The 21855-nt window shown below is 39.8% G+C and overlaps 1 protein-coding gene across 1 annotated transcript in view; it reads left to right on the top strand.

Annotated features, from left to right (window-relative positions):
* ldlrad3 (low density lipoprotein receptor class A domain containing 3) overlaps positions 1-21855 on the top strand; it is a 140190-nt gene that overhangs the window by 38685 nt on the left and 79650 nt on the right. Inside the window, exon 2 of the mRNA XM_022672167.2 lies at positions 13564-13710. Coding sequence (XP_022527888.2) covers positions 13564-13710 — 147 coding nt within the window. The remainder of the gene's footprint in view (positions 1-13563; positions 13711-21855) is intronic.

Here is a 21855-nt window from a genome sequence, read left to right as displayed (position 1 = left end):
TACTGCCTGCAGACGGCCTCCAGCTCCCATCTGTGCTTGTGAAACGTCCTGCGCTGCCAGGCCCATTAAAAGCACTGTAATTGGAAAATAACTTTCCTCTCCCAGCCATAAAAGAAGCTCATTTTCCTTCTGAGCCCATCACAAAGGAAGGAGCCCATTCAGGGGCTTGTCTGTATTGATCCATCTCTCTCTTTTTATTCCCTAACTGTCAGGATCACAATGGGGCCCACTCTTTTTTTCTCTCCCCCTCTCTTTCTCTCTCTCTCTCTCTCTCTCTCTCTCTCTCTCTCTCTCTCTAGCATTACAGCATGGAGGAACAGCTTTTTTCCTCTCTCGAGTGTGATTTCCCATCTTCAGTAGGGTGCACTTTGTGCAACAGTGGGGATTAGTTGAGACAGACTTGATGGGGATTTTTTCAGATCGCTCTGTGAGTGAGTGTGTGAAGGAGAGATGGATAGAGAGAGAGAAAAATAGAGAGAAAGAGAGAGAGAGAAGGCCTCACACACTGTTTCATTAGAAATTCTTAGTCAGCAAGCCTTGCAGTCTTGTTTCGGCTGCTCGTTGTGATCTGTCATTCACTTTTCCACTCTGAGAGGTGTTGGATGTGTGTCGAGATCCATAATTCACAGGGCAGGTAGAAGGCAGAAGGCGGATCGATGCTGTAGGTATTGACCCTTGTGATACTGTATGCTGCATGAGCTGTGGACCCATGTACTACGTAAAGCTCAACATAGGGCTGGGGTTTGATGATATATGCATTATTCTCATCAATTCTCATTCATTTGTGTGTTCTGATGAGATCTGAAGCGAGTACTGTAGGCAAGCTAGTGCCAGTTTCCCACCTGCTGTTGGGAAGTGTCATTTCCTTGTACACCACTGCAGTAAATACAAATTATTATGTTTTGAGCTCCCTCTAATGCGGAGTTGTACACATGCATTTGTTGACAAGCTGAGAGATACAGAACCTGCAAAGAGAAATATCTGAAAAAATAACCATGTTGATTGAGAAGGAAAAATAAAAGTTTTTTTATTTTTCTATTACTATTACTTCAAATGCCTTTGGGTTGACAATAATCATTCATAATGATCTAATTTATGCCCAAGCTTTAAATAAAACACTACTATTTGGGATCCCCAGTACTCAAAATGGCTTTTTTATTTTTTTGCTTAACTCTTTAATGTAACGTAATGTTGGGTTTGAAGTCACACAGTGTTGGTGGGCAGTAATATGTACTAGGTCTTATATTAAAATTAAAAACTTTACTCAGATCTCAGATGCAGTGATATGTTTAGCTTGTGTTTGCTGAAAAAAAGTACTCCTTAAAAATATTTTGCCCTAGAATGGAAAACTATTTTCTTAGCATATTTGAATAATGAGAGTTTTGAAAATGACAAACCAAACAGCTCAAACACTTGAATGCTGGCTAAAATAATCAAGTTACCTACCAAGGGACCTAAGGCTTCAAGAATATATTCTACTTTCTTTATTTTCTTTAGAATTGTCCCTAAACCTGTGCAGCAGTGCATCATATATAAGAAAAAAAAACACCTACAATTGGCCTGAAGAAACTTGTGAGGCAATCTATTAGAAGTGTCTCTTCGCTGCCTCATAAATCATCTGAATATAGTTGAGAAGAACTCCATTTGTTGCTTGTCTCATGCTGATTGTTGCTAAATCAAGGCTACAAATCACATACTCCTATAGGAAATAACTAGTCGTTTGTTGCTCTGTCATCTGCCAGTGTAACTGCAAGGTTAGTCAGAGCTGGCAACAGACTTAGGCTACGTTTACATTACAAGCCACATTGCTCAAATCTGATTTTTTTTTTTGCTCAGATCAAATTTGGCAATCTTTATGGTTTACATTTACAAATCTGTGTGTAATGTGAACGAATCTGTCCCTGAAACACCTCACATGCGCACATTGATGCGTGTATAAACGTCGCAATCTTCACCATCAACAAAAAACATCAAATTTGAGAGATGACTCGTAGCTTTATAAAGGTGAAATGAATGCGTTAGCAGCTCATATGTGGAGCATCTTTTGCTCAAATGGAGATAAAACAGCTGGTCTGAAGTGGCAAAAAAAAAGGCCAGGTGGTTTGCTTTTGCTGTTTTTGCAGCTATGGCTGCACAGCTGCACCAAGAGATGAGACAAGACACATGAATTCCGATTTGACTGTTCACATTCATGTCGCATGCCCATGGGTCAGGTACATATCCAATTTTGGACCACATATGAAATTGACTCAAATGTGATTTGAAAAAATCTGATTTGGCATGTTCACACAGCCATGAAAAAATCAGATTTGAGTCACTTCAGCCTGGTAATGTTGAACGTAGCCTTAAAAATTACCAGTGCCAAGAAGTACCAGAAGAATTTGTCTTTAGTGATGTTGATACAGAAGAAGCGCTCATTACCACCAAACTGGTGCGTCGACCAGACCCTGTGATCACAGCCTTTGTTCACAGAAGGAAAGCATGCAACAAAGCAAAAGCTGGGCAGACAAACCATGTGCTAGGCTAAAAGCTACTGCTAGTTTTTTACCATCTTATGTTTTCTTCATCCGCTCCCTCAAAAACAAACTGGACTATCTAGTCTGAACCATACACATCATCGTGTTTTGTTATGTTTGCTACTAAAATTTGAGAAAGACAGATCCAGGAAAGGTAGTAAATGCAAGGATAGAAGCTTTACAGCAATGATTCCTTTGAATTTGCTATTATACATCAAAGAAATCTATTTAAAAATATACTGTTTGGCACACTTAAAGAAATGAAACATTCTAACATGGCAGAGAATGAATGTAATACAACCTGTGCAAATTAGCATGCTGTTCTTTCTTCACAGTGAGTGACGTTAACATTTTATATTCAGCTGTGAATACATTTTTTATTTGCAGCATGTACTGGATTTATGCATCTTATCTCTTGTAAGCATGTGTTTAACTACCAGTGCATGTCATCTCCTCTCACTTTGATATTAGTGAAAAGAAAGGTCACCTTCCTATGAAAGTGTGTATGTTAATGCATATGTTAACACCTATGTACACATTTACATGCATGCACACATATACATTAACATTTATGTGCGTGCTTGTGCACCCACACATACACACAAATGTATGTGTGTGTGTGTATGTGCGTGCGTGCACATACATGTGAGTGTGCTCCCGTTGCACACTCAGTAATAGTAGCAGGTGAGTAATAGAAATGACTCTGTGGGTGCAGGCATGTCTGGGTTGGTCATGCAGAGGCTTAATGTAAGCCAGGAAGGAGCCGATATTCGCCGGGCGTAATTGGCACACCACCCGCCATGCCACCACCGGCCCGTCTCGTCTCGTCCCTGGCCCGCTCCACTCCCTATCCTCGTCTTAAATTACTGTTAACACACTGACACGGCTGAGAGGATTGCGATGAGACAAGGCCACCCGATCCTCGCCATCGATCTGACGCTCTGCATTTGAGAAACACGAGCTGGCTGAATCACTGCGTCTGAGCATCACCGAGAAGCATAGTGAAAATGCCAGACCCTGACAGAGTGCCAGCCCCATCACTCACACCGCAGGAGGCCTGGAGACACAAAACAAGCATCTTTGAACTTTAAGGAATGTTTGAGTTTATTTAAGGGAGCTTTTCAGCAAGTTGCATCACAAATAAATTATAACTTGACTCAAGGTTAGGGCTGCAACATTTTAATTATGTTACAATTAATGAATGATCATTTAATGAAAGAATAACTGCATTGGACAGGGCATAGGCAAAGTCTTAGTAGACAAGTCAGTTCTCTTCGTGACCAACTTTGTATCGCCAGTAAGGCTGCAACGATTAGTCGATATAATCGACAATGTCGATTATTTAAAACTGTCGACTATAAATTTTATTGTCGACTAATCGGCAATTTGTAACTGTACCGCATTACACAAAGTGCTGTGAAAAAAACTCAATGGGAAATGGGTAAATAGCTCAACAGATTACATATTTACTCACTAAATATCAGTACTTTACATGTTTAAACAACATCTAGACATTTAAATGCCTTTAAAATCTGATGTTCAGCTGTTTCTATCGTTTTTAGAGATGAAGGACATGTCAGACATAATCGTTGACTAATCGACTAATCGAAAAAATAATCAGTGGATTACTCGACTACCAAAATATATATATATATTTTTTTTAGTGTAATGTACATGAACACACACAAAAAGTTTTTTTTTTTTATTAATTAATGGTGGTTGACATAGTTATATCAGTTATTTGAAGTTTTCATCAGTTTTAGAAAAAAAACTATTAATTGACCCACTAGATCCTATTGTTCTAATTGTATAATTGTTTAATTCTATTTAAATAATGTTTTTATACAATTGCTGTTTTCCTAAAATTTTGGTTAAAACATTCTCTATATTACATTAGTGTTCCTATAGTAGAATCCTAAGTAGGAGTATAAGATAATAAGAATCCTATTGTAGGAGTAGTAGTAATTAGTATTATATAGTCCTATAAAAGGGCCAGAAAAGTTTTTTTCAATGAACTTGAGGCCTAGGTCAAACAATTATGTATTTTTTTTTAATGGTAGAGTTTGGGTATTGACTATTTAAATATTTAAATAATATGTGAGTCATTGTTCTGTTTTATTTTTGTTTTTTTTTTAGATATTCAGACGTTATTTTAGAATGCTAAATATTTGGTGCATCCTCAGACACAAATGAATTAACCGTTTTCCACCGTTCTTTACAGGTATGTTAGTATTATTATTATATTGTATTATAAAACATACACCTCTAATATACTATACATTGTGGAGGGATTACAATCTTTTATTATTAGTTTTCAATGTGAGTCAAAATGGCCCTTTCCTGTCAAAGTTGATGAATCCTGATCACATCACTTAATCAATACCAGACCAGAGCTGTTTTAGTCTCTGGGTCCAGAGATGCAGCAGACTTTGCTGTTTCTGCTCTGTGTGGCTACCTGAGGTGCTGATAGTGATGCAAACACACACACACACACACACACACATACACATATACACACACAATCTTACACAAGCCTTCTTTTATCCTGAAGTCTGGCAGGGAGAGGAAACGACAGGAGCAGGACGTGAACTAGAAACTTTGTGATTGTGTGAGTTTGGCAAAGTGATGTAAGAGATTGCAGTGTGCTCAACACACAGCGCTGATTCGAATTTGAAGTGAGCCTGTCATCTACTTCCTCCTCTAGAGCAGCATTGGCTTAAATTTCACACGCACACAAAAACCACACAGAGAAATAGACAATAGAAGCGCTCTCACCATCTCCTTTCTTCTGTGTCTTACTGAAAGTGATGTCAGTGCATCTGTATGGTACTCACAGAGAAACAGGGAAAGAGAGAGTGGGAATGAGAGATAGAGAGAGTGAGAGAGAGCGAGTGGGTGAAAGAAAGCTTTACCTGAAGGCAGGATTATTGTTAAAAGGCTTTAGAGAGAGAGAGATGCTTTTCACTATAGCACTATTATCACTGTGTCTGTAAGGCAGTGTTACTCTTCCTGTCTTACTGTTTCGCCTGTTTAAAGCTGTCATATTAGATTGTGTGTGAACTGTGACTATAAAAAAAACACAGACGTTGCGGTTCCATTCAGTTGTGTTCTATAGAAATAAAGCCAAAAATATCCGCTATGTTGTTAGATGTACTGTGCGGTAGAAGCCAGAGGTGGAACTGAGCGCTCGTACTAATTTGGAACGACCATCCTATCCCACTTATTAAACAGAAATTGGAAAATTAAAGGTACTATATAGTAATCTCGTTTATATGTATATGTTTGTTTTGAGATTCTGTTTTACAACCTGTTGCAGACAGGTATATTTTACAGTTCACAAACTGCCTCACAACATGCCACTATGTGAGAGTCAGTGATTAAGATTATTGGATAATATTATTTTGGATTAACGTTCATTATACAGATAGTTAAAAGAAGTACTTATTATTGTGTCTTTAAATGTTGGAATTAGACACTGGCCTTGGTTAGACAGGTAGGAGGAGAAAATGAGATAGAACTTATTCTGTTTATTTATTTATTTATTTTTTCTCGTTAGTATTAGCTGTCCCTACCTCCTCAGCTCTTTTTGTTGCAAGGCAGGACTGTTATTTAAGCAATAATGCATGAGACTGCTGTGCTGCAGTCGTAGATCAGCACAGCAGTGCCAATAATAAACATTATAGCACAAACCTCGAGTGTATGGTTACGATTATACCACAGTTCCATTTAGGGCTGGACCCAAATATTTGGGTATTCGGATATTCGCTCGTTGAGTAGGTATTCGGTTTTTAATTTTGGTATTCGGATATTCGTTTTTTTCCTTTTCTTAGCTCCACCTCGCACCAAGTCCGAGTCAAGTCTCAAGTCTCTTCTGGCAAAATAAGTCAAAGTATTACTCCGTGAGGCAAATAAAGGCCTGCTCTTTAAAATAATTTAAAATAATAACAAAATTAATAATAACAGAAAAATAAATATGAAATAGACATGGCCCTGTCATGTTCGGCGGAAGAAAATGGTCTGTGTTTTAATGTAACAAATCACACTGTGATTTTTGTGATGTTTCACCAGTTACAGCTAATCTGCGCGTTTAAAGCTCAACGCATGAATTAATCGGTGCGCTGCACACCACGCGTGCTCTCGGGGGGATTTGGCGCATCTGTCAAGCAAGATAATGCACAGTTTTAGGGGCAGAGATGAAGAAGTACAGCAGGTACATCTCAGATTTGTAGTATAATGCTCTACTAAATTAGTGGCTTTAAAACGGGCTTGGGGATGGTTGGGCAGACCGTGAAAAACATTAAATAAAACAGCCCATTTTCTTGAGCCCGACCCTGCCCGAGGAAATGGTGGGAATTTTTTTTTTTCAGGGGCCGGGGGGTCCGTGGAAAATTTTTCGGTGAATTAAGGGTGCCGTGAGTTTCATTTTTTTTTGTACTTTAATCCGTTTTTAATCCGTCTTTTAAAAAACGAATATTCTAATATTCGCTGTCAATCAGTGCCGAATATCCAGAGCTCAAAGAATGCTATTCGGGCCAGCCCTAGTTCCATTATGGCTGTTTATTGAAAGATTTTGAATTAAAGAGGACGAGAAAATATAATCTGTTGGTTCCATTAATCTGATGCTTTGTTTGTAGCTGCGCTGTTTGGTTTGTAAGCGCTGCATCGTTGCTAGGTTACTTGTTTGCTGTGACGAACTAATGCAGGGAGAGCTTACACTGCATTACCGGCTGATAATGGCACTCCTAGAATGCCTCTCAGCCAATCACATTACAGAGTCAGAACTAACTGTGGTATAATAAAACATAAATGAATGGGCAGAACTACATCATACATTATACTTCAACCAGCCAGCAGGGGCACTAGACCTGTGCTGGCTTCACTTCTGAAATACTAAAATTTCACTGTTCACTGTCCATAGCATATATACAGTCATTGTGTATGCAGTAAATGTCTGATAGTATGTGTTTCTATTACTGTATGTAATCATATGGACAGCAGACACTTTCAGGGCAGCTGCTTCTTCCTCCGAGTCACATGATGTTGTGTTGTAGCTGGAAGCAGTCTGTCTCTCCACATAAAGCCTCTTTCAGGATCTTTATGACAGAGTCAAGTCCAGTTTATTTATGTAGCGATTTTAACAACGGATCCTGTCACAACGCAGCTTTACACAGATCTGGGTTCGAGACCTAAGTGAACAAGCCTGTGGTGACAGTGTCAGGAGTAACTCCCTCAGAGTGAGCAGGAGGAGTGAGGATGAACTCCAGGCCACACAGATCTCTTCTGTTGTTTTATGTAGTGCTTTAAATCAAGATTGCCCTTGAATCCTGTTGTAGGACCGGTGGCTGATGTCCAGCCCCGTTTTAAATCCTAATACTGCTTGGTGTATTGTGAAGGGATACACTGAATATTCTGGAGCTCAAATTATTTGTCCGAAAATGGCAAAAATGAGCACTTCTGGGGTTCAGAAGAATAAATGAAACAGATAAAATATTTAGAGAGAGCAAAGGCATTTTTGATGAAGCGACCAAATTGCAAGCAGCTGGAATGTTAAAAATGTTCAGTGTTTAATAAATATTTTTTAATTTGCAGCTTTGTAATAGCCTTTTTTATATTAAAAAAAGAAAGACAAAAAATAAATTTTAGCTTAATGTTTAATTTATGCAATGGTGAAAAAAATGGCAAAATTAACAAAAATCTGCATTCAATATTTAAATGTTTATTATACCACAGGCGTTCTACGAGTGCCGTTATCAGCCGGTAATGCACTGTAACTGAAGCTCTCCATGTATTACTCTGCCACACACAGGTAACCTAGCAACGGTGCAGCGCTTACAAGCCAAACAGCACAGCTACAAACAGAGCAGCAATGGAACTATTTTAACTGTGTTTTTATAACCAAACAGATTGTATTTCCTCGTTCTCTTTAACTCAAATCTTTTAATAAACAGCGATAATGAAACTGGTATAATCCCAATATTACATTTGAGGTTTGTGCTAATAAACAGAAATGAGAGGGAGTGCTATAACGTGTAATATTAGCACTGCTGCGCTGCGGTCGTAGGCATGAGGCCACAGGTCGATAATTACAAGTTATAGCACTCTCTCTCATGAATTATTGCTTAAATTTAGCTTAGTTTCAGCCAATAAGACCATATTATGTGCTGCGTTTACTTATATGTACATCTGACCCTGAGACAGTATAAAAGGAAGCTCACAGCTGGTCTGGGATCAGAGTGAAAGGCCTCAGTGTGGAACTGTGTGTGTGTGTTTGTATGTTGGAGAGATCTGGGCTGAATTCTGATGGGCTGTAATGCTGCTGGCCTGTAGTTCAGTGGGGTTAGCTTTATTAAAATGAATCAATGCTTCCTACGAAGTCCCACTCTGCCTCTCTCTCAACACAGCTGGACAATTAACCTCCACCGCCTTTAAAAAGCCCCCCGTTTTCATACAACCCTGATTTGTGTGTGTGTATCTGTGTGTGTGTGTGTGTGTGTGTGTGAGACAGCTAAAGATAGAGATAGAGAGAATCAGTATCTTAAAAATGTGTCTAGATTTGTGTCTCTGTAAGAAGATTGGTTTAGGTTTGTGTATGTGTGTGTGAGTGTGTGTCATGTATTGAGAGAGAGAGGATTGGTCTAGGTTTGTGAGTGTGTGTGTGAGAGTGTGTGTCAGGGATTGAGAGAGAGAGAGAGGATTGGTCTAGTTTTGTAAATGTGTATGTGTACGTGAGAGTGTGTTTTAGGGATTGAGAGAGGGGATTGGTCTAGGTTTGTGAGTGTGTGTAAGAGTGTGTGTCATGTATTGAGAGAGAGAATTGGTTTAGGTTTGTAAGTGTGTGTGTGTGTGTGTGAGTGTTTGTCAGTGATTGAGAGAGAGAGAGAGAGGATTGGTCTAGGTTTGTGAGTGTGTATGTGAAAGAGGGGGGAGAGAGAGTTGGTCTAGGTTTGTGAGTGTGTGTGTGTGTGTGAGGGATTGAGAGAGAGAGAGAGAGAGAGAGAGAGAGAAAGAGGGGGGAGAGAGAGTTGGTCTAGGTTTGTGAGAGTGTGTCAGGGATTGAAAGAGAGAGAGTAAGAATAGATTTTGGTTTATGATCGTGAGTGTGTGTGTGTGTGAATGTGTGTCAGGGATTGAGAGAGAGAGAGAGAGAGAAAGAGGGGGGAGAGAGAGTTGGTCTAGGTTTGTGAGAGTGTGTGTGTGAATGTGTGTGTCAGGGATTGAGAGAGAGAGAGAGAGAGAGAGAGAGAGAGAGAGAGAGAAAGAGGGGGGAGAGAGAGTTGGTCTAGGTTTGTGAGAGTGTGTCAGGGATTGAAAGAGAGAGAGTAAGAATAGATTTTGGTTTATGATCGTGAGTGTGTGTAAGATTATCAAGGATTGAGAGAGAGAATTGGTTTATTTTTGTGAGTGCGTGAGAGTGTGTCAGGGTTTGAGAGAGACAATTGGTCTAGGTGTGTGTGTGTGTGTGTGTCTGGAAGTGTGTGTTAGCAAAAGGGTGTGCATACAAATCTGTAGTATGTGTGTGAGAGCAGTAAAGGGGACGTTTCAGGAGAGCATTCAGAACGTGTGTGCTGCTTCAGAGCAGGTCCTGCTGCCAATTAAAGTGGAACATTACAGAAATAACAATTAGGAGAGCTGCAGATAAAAGAGCTGGCAGCAGACACCCAGCTCCTCTTTCTCTCTCTCCCTCAACCGTTCTTCACTTTATTGCGCGAGACGTTAGAAGGCCTTGCATCAGGTCCTCTGGGGCAGGAGGGGGCGCCGTTACAGGGTTCAGGGCTGGAATCAAGTGGAAAAGAGAAGGAGAAAGAGGCTAAATGAGTAAAAGAGGACACTGCTGCTGTGTGAATACGTTAGACTGACTGTACAGACTCTCTGAACAGCACGTCTAATCAGTGCTCTGCTGAAATACTTGGCTCATGCAGTTTTAAAACTTATCCTCAGTGAATTGTGCTCCGGAATGACCGGAATGTCCAGTGGGGAAGAGCAGCACTGCTCTGACATTCCTCAATCCACAGTGTCCTTTAAATATATGAGAATATGTCATAAGTAAGCAACTCTAGCAGACAGGGCTCCAGACTAACACTGTACCGCTGTCCTGGGTCCAATAAAAGAATTAAAGCTCTTTTAGGATGGTGAATTTATTGCTAAGTTAGCTGTTGGCTTTTATCTTTAATCCTAATGATTCTGCTTATCATGGCTTTTAGTTTTATACTGAACTCTGTGGTAAGCAGGTTAGCTAGCATGCTAATCGCTAAATTAGCTGTTGGCTGTTATCGCTTCCTAACGCTAATCATGGCTTTTAGTTTTAGTTTTATACTGAACTTTGTGGTAAGCAGGTTAGCTAGCATGCTAATCGCTATATTAGCTGTTGGCTGTTATCGCTTCCTAATGCTAATCATGGCTTTTAGTTTTAGTTTTATACTGAACTTTGTGGTAAGCAGGTTAGCTAGCATGCTAATCGCTATATTAGCTGTTGGCTGTTATCGCTTCCTAACGCTAATCATGGCTTTTAGTTTTAGTTTTTATACTAAACTTTGAGTGTGTTACTGTTCTCTGATTAGTTCTGTGATTATAGCTGCTTTAGCCTGTTGCTAATTGCTAAATTAGCTCCAGGCTAGGCACAGATTCACTAGAAGCAGTTCTACCCGATTCTGCTCTAACAAGGTGTGAAATACTGCATTTGTGCCAGTTTTAAGTTAGCAGATACAAAATAACAGTCTCTATTCGCATTATAGCCCTTTACCAGAGGTGGAAAAAGTACTGAAAAATTGTAACTAAGTAAAAGTAGCTTTACTTTGCTAAAATTCTACTCAAGTAAAAATCTACTCGAGTAAAAGTAAAAAAGTACTCAATTTAAAATGTGCTTTGAGTAAAAGTTACATAGTTACTTTTAATTATTTGATGTAAAAAAATTGTACAGATCATAAATTAAATTACTGTTAAAAGGTTATGGTCATATAGGTGACTATAAATCGTATTTTTATAGTTTTACAGTTCATTATTATTTTTTTAACTTGCCATTGCTATGCTTTAACTGCTATTTACATGTTTTTTTATTACATTCAAGCAGATTGTTTAATGTTCTCAATAAAAACGTAAGAAAATATCATTAAAAACATTAAAAATCATACAAAAAGAATGTTGGTCGGCGCATTCACAGTGCCGTAAAGAAGCACATATCGATGGGTAGCATAACTCGACAGAACACCGGTTCCCCCGAGCTGCGCTCACAGACCCCAGGCTACACAGCTGATTCACACAGCGTCTCTCTCGCTAACCGTAATAAACACTGCTGGGAAAAGTTCAGCTGCGCTTTTTTTTTATTCAAACAATTTGTTTTTTTCCCCCAGCATTTCGTTTTTACTTAGTACAAATTACTGGGCGCCGAGTGGTCCAGCTGTCTAAAGCGCTGGTCTAAAGCGCTGCCACTATGAGCTGATGTTCGCAGGTTCGAACCCGTGCTCATGCAGCTTTGCCATCAAGCTGCCGGCGTTAGAGGGAGCAAAATTGGCCCTGCTCCCTCTGGGTGGGTAGATGGCGCTGTCTCCCCACATCACTCCTACGGTGATGTCTACAGCACGGGGCGTCTGTGAGCTGATGTATCGGAGGAAGCATGTGTTAGTCTTCACCCTCCTGGTGTGTTGGGGCATCACTAGTGATAGGGGGAGTCCTAATGAGTGGGTTGGGTAATTGGCGGTGTAAATTGTGGAGAAAATGGGAAAAATTACAAAAAAAACAAAACAAATTACTCGTAAAATCTAAATGTAATTCGTTACTTTCCACCTCTGCCCTTTACTATGTCCAGTATTACTATATTTTCAAGCTTGTTAAGCTTGTTTGTGAATGTGTTGTTAGATGCTGGGTTTAAACAGGTTATATTCCTCATCATATGAATAAATGTGTCTTTTTTTCCCCAGTCAGATGTTTCCTGTGTCCCACTCTCTTCATTAGAATAAGTTTTTACTTCCTGTCAGAAATTCTGACCCACATTAATGACTAAGACCAGCCTCTCATCCTGTCCCAGGCAGAAAGGCAGAGGATATTGTGCCGATGGGTAGCTAGTGTCAGATTGCTACTTTTAGCCCTCATTAAGCCTCTCTCATTATTCATATTCTGGGTTGAGTGAAGGGTCAGAGTTTGAAAAGTTGACTTTTTTCCATAATTAAGGCTTTGTTGAGCGTGAGGGTTCTGTATTTAGCAGTAAAAACTGGAGAATTCTCCATTAGTGAGTTACTGGAAAAATTCTGTGTCATGTTATGATGCTGTCATGTTGTACTGTGTGCTTATTAGATTATTGAGCCTTTCTAACTACATGATTCATGTACTTGTGATTTTGACCATGACACCACTATCATTTTCATAATGAATTAAAATAATTAAAAATAAATGTGATTATCTGCTTCTATAGAACTGCATTTAGTAGCAAATTACACGATGTCCATATGTGTGTTCACACTCATTTTAGTGAATACATGTAGTTACTTTAAGGCTACAGCATCTTTTGCTTGTCAAGCCTCTCTGGAGTATAGCCAATAGAATAGGACTCTCTGGGGCCATCATCTGGAGCTGCATGGTTTAATTAAATCTGCTATTAATATAAATCTTCTGCAAGATTAAACAAAAAAGGGTACCAATTTAAAATAAGACTACCTTTATAAAGGGTTTATTAATGGTTCACAATTAGTTTATTAATGGTTACTAATTAGCTTGTAAATGCCTTAAAAATCATTAATAATCAGTTATAACACATACATAGAAAGGGCAACAATATAGATGGCTGTGGGTTCACTATTTTAACAACAGGTCATTGTTGCCCTTTCTACGTATGTGTTATAACTGATTATTAATGATTTTTAAGGCATTTACAACCTAATTAGTAACCATTAATAAACTAATTGTAAACCACTTATAAACCCTTTATAAAGGTAGTCTTATTTTAAAGTGGTACCCAAAAAAGAGTCGGCAGATAGAAAAGTTTTTTTGTTTTGTTTTGTTTTTTTTGCACTCTGTAATTAACAATAATGTTATTTGTTTGTTTGTTTGGGTTCAGACAGCCAACTTCTTCCTGGGAATAACTTTACCACCGAGTGCAACATCCCAGGTAACTTCATGTGCGGGGATGGGTTGTGTATCCCTGGAGGCTGGCAGTGTGACGGTTTTCCTGACTGCTTCGACAAGAGCGATGAGAAAAAATGCCGTAAGTCACGCTGGTTTTTGTAACACTTTTTATTTTGGGAATAATACAAAGTATCAGATAGGTGACTGACAGAAATAATACAAAAATATAAAAAATATTAACTCCCATATCATAAACTCCTTCCTACTAGGGGTGGGCGATATGGCTCTAAAATAATATCACGATATTTCAGGGTATTTTTGCGATAACGATATACTTGGCGATATAGGAAAACTAAAATAATTAATTAATTTCAGGAATATAGTATAATAGTATAAAAGTATAATCATAATGTGGCAAAATAAATAATATAGCATAAAATAATATAATGCAGCAAATAATATTGCAGAATATTTTGTGCATGCATATAAACTGCAAACTAAAACAATTATACAATAAACACACCTAAAGCTTCACAGTAAATAATAGACTACTTTAAGACAGAACAGCCCTATTATCACAATATGGATTTTTAATATCATGATATTTCTGTGTCACGATATATTGTATACAATATAATATTGCCCACCCCTACTTCCTACTCACATTGTCATCACGCTGTTAAAAAGGAAAAAAAGAGTCTGGTTATCAACGGTCTTCCTCTGCATTGGAGAAAGATTATGATAAACACAAAATGGTGTACATGTGTATACTCACATGTACATACAGTAAGTGCACGTATACATTTTGAGACATAAATAATTAATTCTCATAATAAATGTACAAATTAATAAATAGGCAATTGTAATTCAGTCTTTCAAGTGTCTGTTTATAAGACAGATGTTTTAAAAGGTACCTCCCTAGCCATCTCAACTTGCCACTTTCTAATTGATGGAATCCCCTCAGGCTTCCATCAAAGTAAAATATGTGGACCCACCATAATGATGTCTTGAATCCAACTTCTGATGTTTTTGTCTCCCCTAGGACAGGACACATTTTGAATTTCTCAGATTTTCAAAAGAATGTTATATATCCTGTTCTAAAATTTTAGATTTATTTTTTTTTTCCAGTGAAAAACGTGTATTTTCAGGACAGCCACTTTTCAGGAAAGATGAAACCTTTTTTAATATTCAATAAAAAATAATGTAAAAACTGTTTTTTTTTTTTTTTACTTTTATTGGTTCATTCATAAAGAATTTTTTCTGGTGTAAACTAAAAATCAACAAAAAATCAAAAAAATTCTTACAAATCTTAGTCATATGTTTACATTCCAGGACATTGTTTTTATGTTTTCATGTATTATATCCCACTCTTTGTCTCCAATATTTGATTTAAATCTATGTTTAAAGTCTTCTTAAAAAGGGGTTCTTTAGTGCTTTTGTAGTTTAAGTAATGGTTCTATACTAGGTGCATTTGCATCAAAATAGTTCAAGAGTCAAAAAAACATTTGTGAGTAATATTTAGAACAATTTTTTTGCTCAGAGTATACATATATACTGGAGCTGAAATACATTTAAAGCCATCAGTGCTGTGTGTGGATATTCTAGAGAATACAGATTTTACTGGTTTTAACTGTAATGCACCAGTAACAGCTAGCAGTGCCTGCCACTGTAGTAAAATGCTTGCTTTGATCCTTTTTGGCTTCCCTTTTTCATATGCTGTTTCTCTCTCTCTCTCTCTCTCTCTCTCTCTCTCTCTCTCTCTCTCTCTCTCTCTCCCTCTTTCAGCTGCTCCTCTCCAGGCATAGATGGTGATGTTGATAAGGCATCACTTTGTATCTTTGCCATGGAGAAGCGTGTTCCCCTCTCGGAAAGCCCCCGCGTTTCTCTGTATCCTCAGCTCTCCATCAGGGGTTTCCCCTCAGCTCTTCCCTCCAAATCAGTGCAATCTTCTTTACACTCGTCCGTCTCATCTTTCAACATTCGTTTTTTTTTCCCGCTCTCTGAATGTGTTTTTAATTAAGCAGCGTGCTGGTGGCATGATGTTGGAGAGGAGATGAGTGGGCCTGAGCCAAACCCCCACCGGCCCCCGCGCTCATTTACTGAGACTGGGAGACGCCTCTGGAGAGTCTGCTGTGTTGCAGTCGCTTGCAGCCATCTCCCTCTCTTTCACTCTCTCATTGTCTCTCTTTCTCTCCCTCTTTCTGTCACTGTCTGTAACTGAACCCAGAGGAGAGGAGTGTGTGGCTCTTGCCCATGTCTCACACACAGAAACAGGGATGTAAACACTTTTTTGGCAAGAACCTGGTGATACAGTATGTATCACGATACAGGGTTTGCGATTTGTTTTATTGCAAAATATTGCAATACTATAAACATTATTATTATTTTTTTTAAAGCTGAGTTTTGGAATTAGGGCCTCTCTGGTGAGAATGTGTAATTGCACTGAGCGTGCAGAAGAATAATTTTAAACTGAGTGGGTGTGATGCAGTCTCCTTTCAGAGAGGATGAATCCTATTCCAGATTATGTTCAGTCAGAGAGAGAGAGAAAGAGAGAGAGAGAGAAAGAGAGAGAGAGAGCGTGCTCAATCAGAAGTTTTAGTCCTTAGTTTTTTTGTTTTTATTTTGAGTGAATGAGCTACTGAGCTCTGACATTCCCCTTCTGAAGTCTCCATTGCCCCACCAGCCGCTCGCATTCAGTTAAACTGAGCCGGATTCTGTTTTAGAGGCTGCACATGTGACGTAAGTGCGTAAAAAGGTGTGACATGGCAAGAAGAACTAACGCGAAAAATGAGTAGACACTCTAGTTTTTAGAATGAATATTTTAGGCTTAGCAAAGATGGTTGTTTCAGCACACTGGAGCCATTAAACACAATATTTTGTCACTTCTCCACTCAGAAATGCTTCTGCTTTCAGTTTAGAAACAAAATAATACGGACTGCCATAGTTTCCATAGTATAAAAAAACCCACCTTCTGCATAAACTGAGTAAAAGAAAATAGTGGGACCTAAAAACAACACGGTACAACACTGCTATCTAGTGGTTGGAGTTTAAACGCAACACAAAAAGAGCCACTGACTGCCACCAATCTTCACATGTAAATTATTCTTTACAATCAGTATTGTGTTTTTAAGGATCTCAAAAGTTAATGAGAAACCACAGGTGATGTGTACCTAGAATTTTATTTGCCTCGGAGAATTAGCTTTGTGATTTTTCTGTGAATGAGACTTTAAATGCTGCCAGTTGACCTACAGGACCAAAACAGTACTGGTTGTACAATAGTACATTGTACACATTTGTCAGATGATCCCACATTATCTACTTGTGTCTAGTCATACTCTTCAGTTTTGTTTCAGACCCTCGGTCAAAAGATTTTAAGATGGGGGATCAAATTTGTCACTGAAGGATGCACTTTACACATGTATTTCTGGACAAGCTAAGAGATTAAGAACTAGAGCTGTAAGTAAAATTAGCATGTCGACTGAGGTGGTAGAGTAATATTGCATGGGTTTACACATATATATAATATATATTTATTAATTATTCTTGCATCACACAATTCTCGCAGGTATTGTTCTGTTAGATTCTCCAAAGTTACATAGTGCAGTTTCAGACTAGCAACAATAGAGGTGCTGTTCTCCTTATTGCAGTCAGTAGATCAACTTAAAATGATTGAAAATTGTTGTTGTAAAGTAGAAGTGGAGCATCATGGTGCTGCTTTAATTGATCTATACTGTTTGAAACGACCACACCCATCTTTGCTGTTGACTGTCTTCTGTGTTCAATAGTGAGGGCAAAAGTGGGGCTTTTGGGAGATCGAATCAAATGAACCAATTGATTCGGAAAATGATTCGATCTTGTAAAACATTCGAATCACCACACGCCACAGTGACATCTAGTGGGCAACCAAGGCCTAAATCCACAACTTTTTCTCCTTAACAGAAACAGAAGTGATGTGTTTTTTATGAAAAAATTAAGAAATATTCCCCATAGCATGTTTTGTCCCTAAAAAAATTTGAGTCATGAAAACATATCATTTTGCAGAGAACAGGGTTGTTTTAATGATGTCATTAAGATTTATTTTTCATTATGATACACAGTCAGTGGATTTATATAACTGACATTATTCATTTTACATTGCAAGGTGTAATTGTGTAATACTTTATTTATTAAACATTACAAGGAATCAGTTGTTTTTTTATTAATAAACAGGATCTGTTCCACAGTGCTTGGACTGCTGGGTTGCTGGAATTGAGAGATATTTTTTTGTTAATTGAAACAAATAAGGAAAGACGGACAGAGTGTCTGAGTCAGTAATCCATAGGCTCTTTTCCTCTGGGCAGATATGAGACCAGATCTCAGATCAGCTGCTTGAACTTAAGCGCGGACTAAAATGCGCAAAAAGATTTGAAACGTTTTGAAACTGCGTGACGTAGCGAAACCCGTTTTTGGAACAGTGTTTCGGAACACCGTGATTCAAATGAATCCATTCAGTCCGATTCCGCGTTCACTAGTGTTCAATCTGAAGCATGCAACATGGTCACTATCTGCCCCAGTAGCACCCCATAATAGTTTCTGAGTGCACAGTTTTTCCATCCTCACCCTTTTGTTTCCCCAGAGAGAGGCATACCTGCTTAGCCCAGCAGCCAGACCTACAGGCCCCATGGGTCCTCCAGTTCGCTCTGGGCTGACCTGGCTTTTCTCTGTGCTTTTCCTGTCCCTCCAGAGTGTCTCCAGTGCTGATGTTGACACTCTGTGTGTATTTTGGTATTCCACTCTCAGCCGTGATTGCAGAGAAGCCTGCAAAGATTTGCGGTGTACTCTGGGGCTTTGCCTGATGTGTTTATTTGGCCATCAAGCCACAGATTGAGGATGATGTGTGGGAAGAATTTCTTCCTCCTTCCATCAGAAAATCAGTATTTCTTTTCGTCTGGCTCTTGCTTTCTGAACCTCCTTGGAGAAATTAAGCTACCGTAGTCCAGGATATTACATTGATATTGTATCTGTGCTTTCAAGCACCCTCAAATAGATTGTTATTAGACTATTATGATTAGGCGTTCCGTATCCTGAGTGAGTGCTTCTGTAAAGCCTATTAAAAATGATTTGGAAAGTAAAAGACAATTGATCCAGAGAGACACAGTTTGGGAGAGACAGTGACTCAGGATCAGGGCTGATCCACACATATTTTAATGGAGTGGGTGTAGGCGATTTAGTCTGTGTTTTAACCACAGTCTTCAGAGTGTCATTTCTCATCCTCAAGTAGACATTTCTGGACATAACTGCCCAGCCAGTGACACTGAGGAGAGTTCTCAGAAGATAAATAAAGAGATAGTTAAGAGTCTGCATTGTGTAACATTTTATAATCAAACATGAAAACATGACGTAATATCTGAAATTAAATAAAACATTTGTGGAAATACATTGTTTTACTGGTGGGAGAACTTCATGCCCTTGATGTTAAACTAGCACTGAACAGCCTGTTCAGAATTGAGTAAAGCCTAGCACTCATGCTAATACCCACATGCTGTAGAACTTCAAACTAGCACCTTCACCTCAGTTATTTCACATCAGTAAACAACAGAAAAAAAAAAATAATAATAACAGTCCAAAGTGTACACTCACACACACACACACACACACACACACACACACACACACACAAACTAAGGCTACATTGACATTACAAGCCACATTGCTCAAATACGATTTTTTGCTCAGATCAGATTTAGCTGTCTTGACGGTTCACATTACCAACTGTAAGTGTGTAATGCGAACGAATCTGTCCCCTAAACGCCTCGAAAAGAAAAGCATCTTTTGCTGGTCTGAAGTACATGCTCAGGTCGAGGAGAAGAAAAAAGCACAGGCGGTTTGCTTTTGCTGTTTTTTACAGCTCTAGCTGCACAGCTGTATCAAGAGATGTGTGGCTACGAGAGAGAAGCATGCAGCGCATGCATAAAAGCAAAAAGACGTGTAAATTCCGTGTGAAAAAATCGGACTTGGAGCGTTCACAAAGCCATGAAAAAAATCACATCTGAGCCACATTGAGCAAAAAATTGGATTTGAGTCACTTTTGCCTGGTAATGTGAACGTAGCCTTAGTGACTTGACTGCAATGTTTAGCTGAATGGTCAGAGAGGTAACACTTGATTATAGGATAACACTATTAAACAGTGTTTCTATTAAACTAAATAAACTAAACCATCCATCCATCCATTTTCCTCCGCTTATCCAGGGTCGGGTCGCGGGGGCAGCAGCTTAAGCAGGGAAACCCAGACTTCCCTCTCCCCAGCCACTTGGGCCAGCTCGTCCGGGGGAATTCCAAGGCGTTCCCAGGCCAGCCGAGAGACATAGTCCCTCCAGCATGTCCTGGGTCTTCCCCTGGGCCTCCTCCCGGTGGGACGTGCCCGGAACACCTCACCAGGGAGGCGTCCAGGAGGCATCCTAATCAGATGCCCAAGCCACCTCAACTGGCTCCTCTCGATGTGGAGAAGCAGCAGCTCTACTCTGAGTCCCTCCCGGATGACTGAGCTTTTCACCCTATCTCTAAGGGAGAGCCCAGACACCCTGCGGAGGAAACTCATTTCGGCCGCTTGTATGCGAGTTGTAGATCACGAGCTGATGAAGCCAATAGGACCACATCATCTGCAAAAAGCAGAGATGCTATCCCAAGGCCACCAAAACGGATCCCCTCAACACCTTGGCTGCGCCTAGAAATTCTATCCATAAAAGTTATGAACAGAATCGGTGACTGACAGAGGGCAACCTTGGCGGAGTCCAACCCTCACTGGAAACGAGTCCGACTTACTGCCGGCAATGCGGACCAAGCTCTGACACCGGTCATACAGGGACCTGACAGCCCGTATCAAAGGGCCCGGTACCCCATACTCCCGGAGTACCCCCCACAAGACTCCCAGAGGGACACGATCGAATGCCTTCTCCAAGTCCACAAAACACATGTAGACTGGTTGGGCGAACTCCCATGACCCCTCCAAGACCCTGCTGAGGGTATAGAGCTGATCCAGTGTTCCACGGCCAGGACGAAAACCACACTGCTCTTCCTGTATCCGAGGTTCGACTATCCGACGAACCCTCCTCTCCAGGACCCCCGAATAGACCTTACCAGGGAGGCTTAAGAGTGTGATTCCCCTGTAGTTGGAACACACTCTCCGGTCCCCCTTTTTGAATAAGGGGACAACCACCCCGGTCTGCCATTCCACAGGAACTGCCCCCGATGTCCACACAATGTTGCAGAGTCGCGTTAACCAACACAACCCTACAACATCCAGAGCCTTAAGGAACTCCGGGCGAATCTCATCCACCCCCGGTGCCTTACCACCGAGGAGCTTTTTAACCACCTCGGTGACCTCAGCATCCGAAATTGGAGAGCCCACCCCAAGGTCCCCCGGTTCTGCTTCCTCAATGGAAGGCGAAACTAAACCAATAAACAAAAAAAGTCTCATTTTTAAAACTATAAAAAGTAAAATAACTATACAAATAAAGTAATTTTACTTTACTATAAATCAACAGTACATCTAATCTAGACTGTGAGGCTGTTTTATTTATATAAACACAAAGGTCAGATCTGATCAGATTCTCATTGGCTGATACTCATCATTATAAGAGACTCTGATCAGCACATCTCCAGACGAAGCTTGCACTGTTGCTGTATAACAGTGTTTTGTTTTGTCTGCTTCTTTGTTGTGACTCGTACTGAGGAGATGTTTGGAGATGTTTAAGTTATCGCCAGCTTTCCACGTAAAAGAGAAAGAAAAGCGCAGTCATCCTTATCAGTCCCGCTTTGTGGCTTTTTACCCATGCCTCTCGTCCTGTGGGAAATGTGCTGGACTGTAAAGTTCCTGACATCAAGAGCACAGCCTGTGGCGAGCGGATTTTCAGAGTAGCTTTTCATTTGCAAATGTTTCAGACACTGGAGTAAACTACAATAGATGTTCAGTCATAAAGGCACTGGCTTTCCCCACCACCAGGGACGAGCCAGCAGTACAAATGCCTCCCCCTACAAGGGACAACCGTTAGCCAGGCCAGAGGAAAGAAAGGATTGTATCAGGAAAGAGATAGAAAGAAGGTATAACAGATTGAGTCCCTAATGGAAACGAGGTTACACCTGTCTGTTTATTCGCTTTCTGATTAACAATCCATTCATACGCTCAGGCACACCCGCCACCGACACAAAAGCCTTTCATGTTTGGCCCGGCCATTAACAGAGGTGCATCTGAAGCTCTTTGTGTAATGAATACATTGAGTTCACTTTTGATGGGCAGCTGAAATAC

Source organism: Astyanax mexicanus, chromosome 2 (assembly GCF_023375975.1).
Source record: "Astyanax mexicanus isolate ESR-SI-001 chromosome 2, AstMex3_surface, whole genome shotgun sequence".
Classification (NCBI taxonomy): Eukaryota; Metazoa; Chordata; class Actinopteri; order Characiformes; family Acestrorhamphidae; genus Astyanax; species Astyanax mexicanus.
This window is presented reverse-complemented; position numbering and strand designations above follow the sequence as displayed.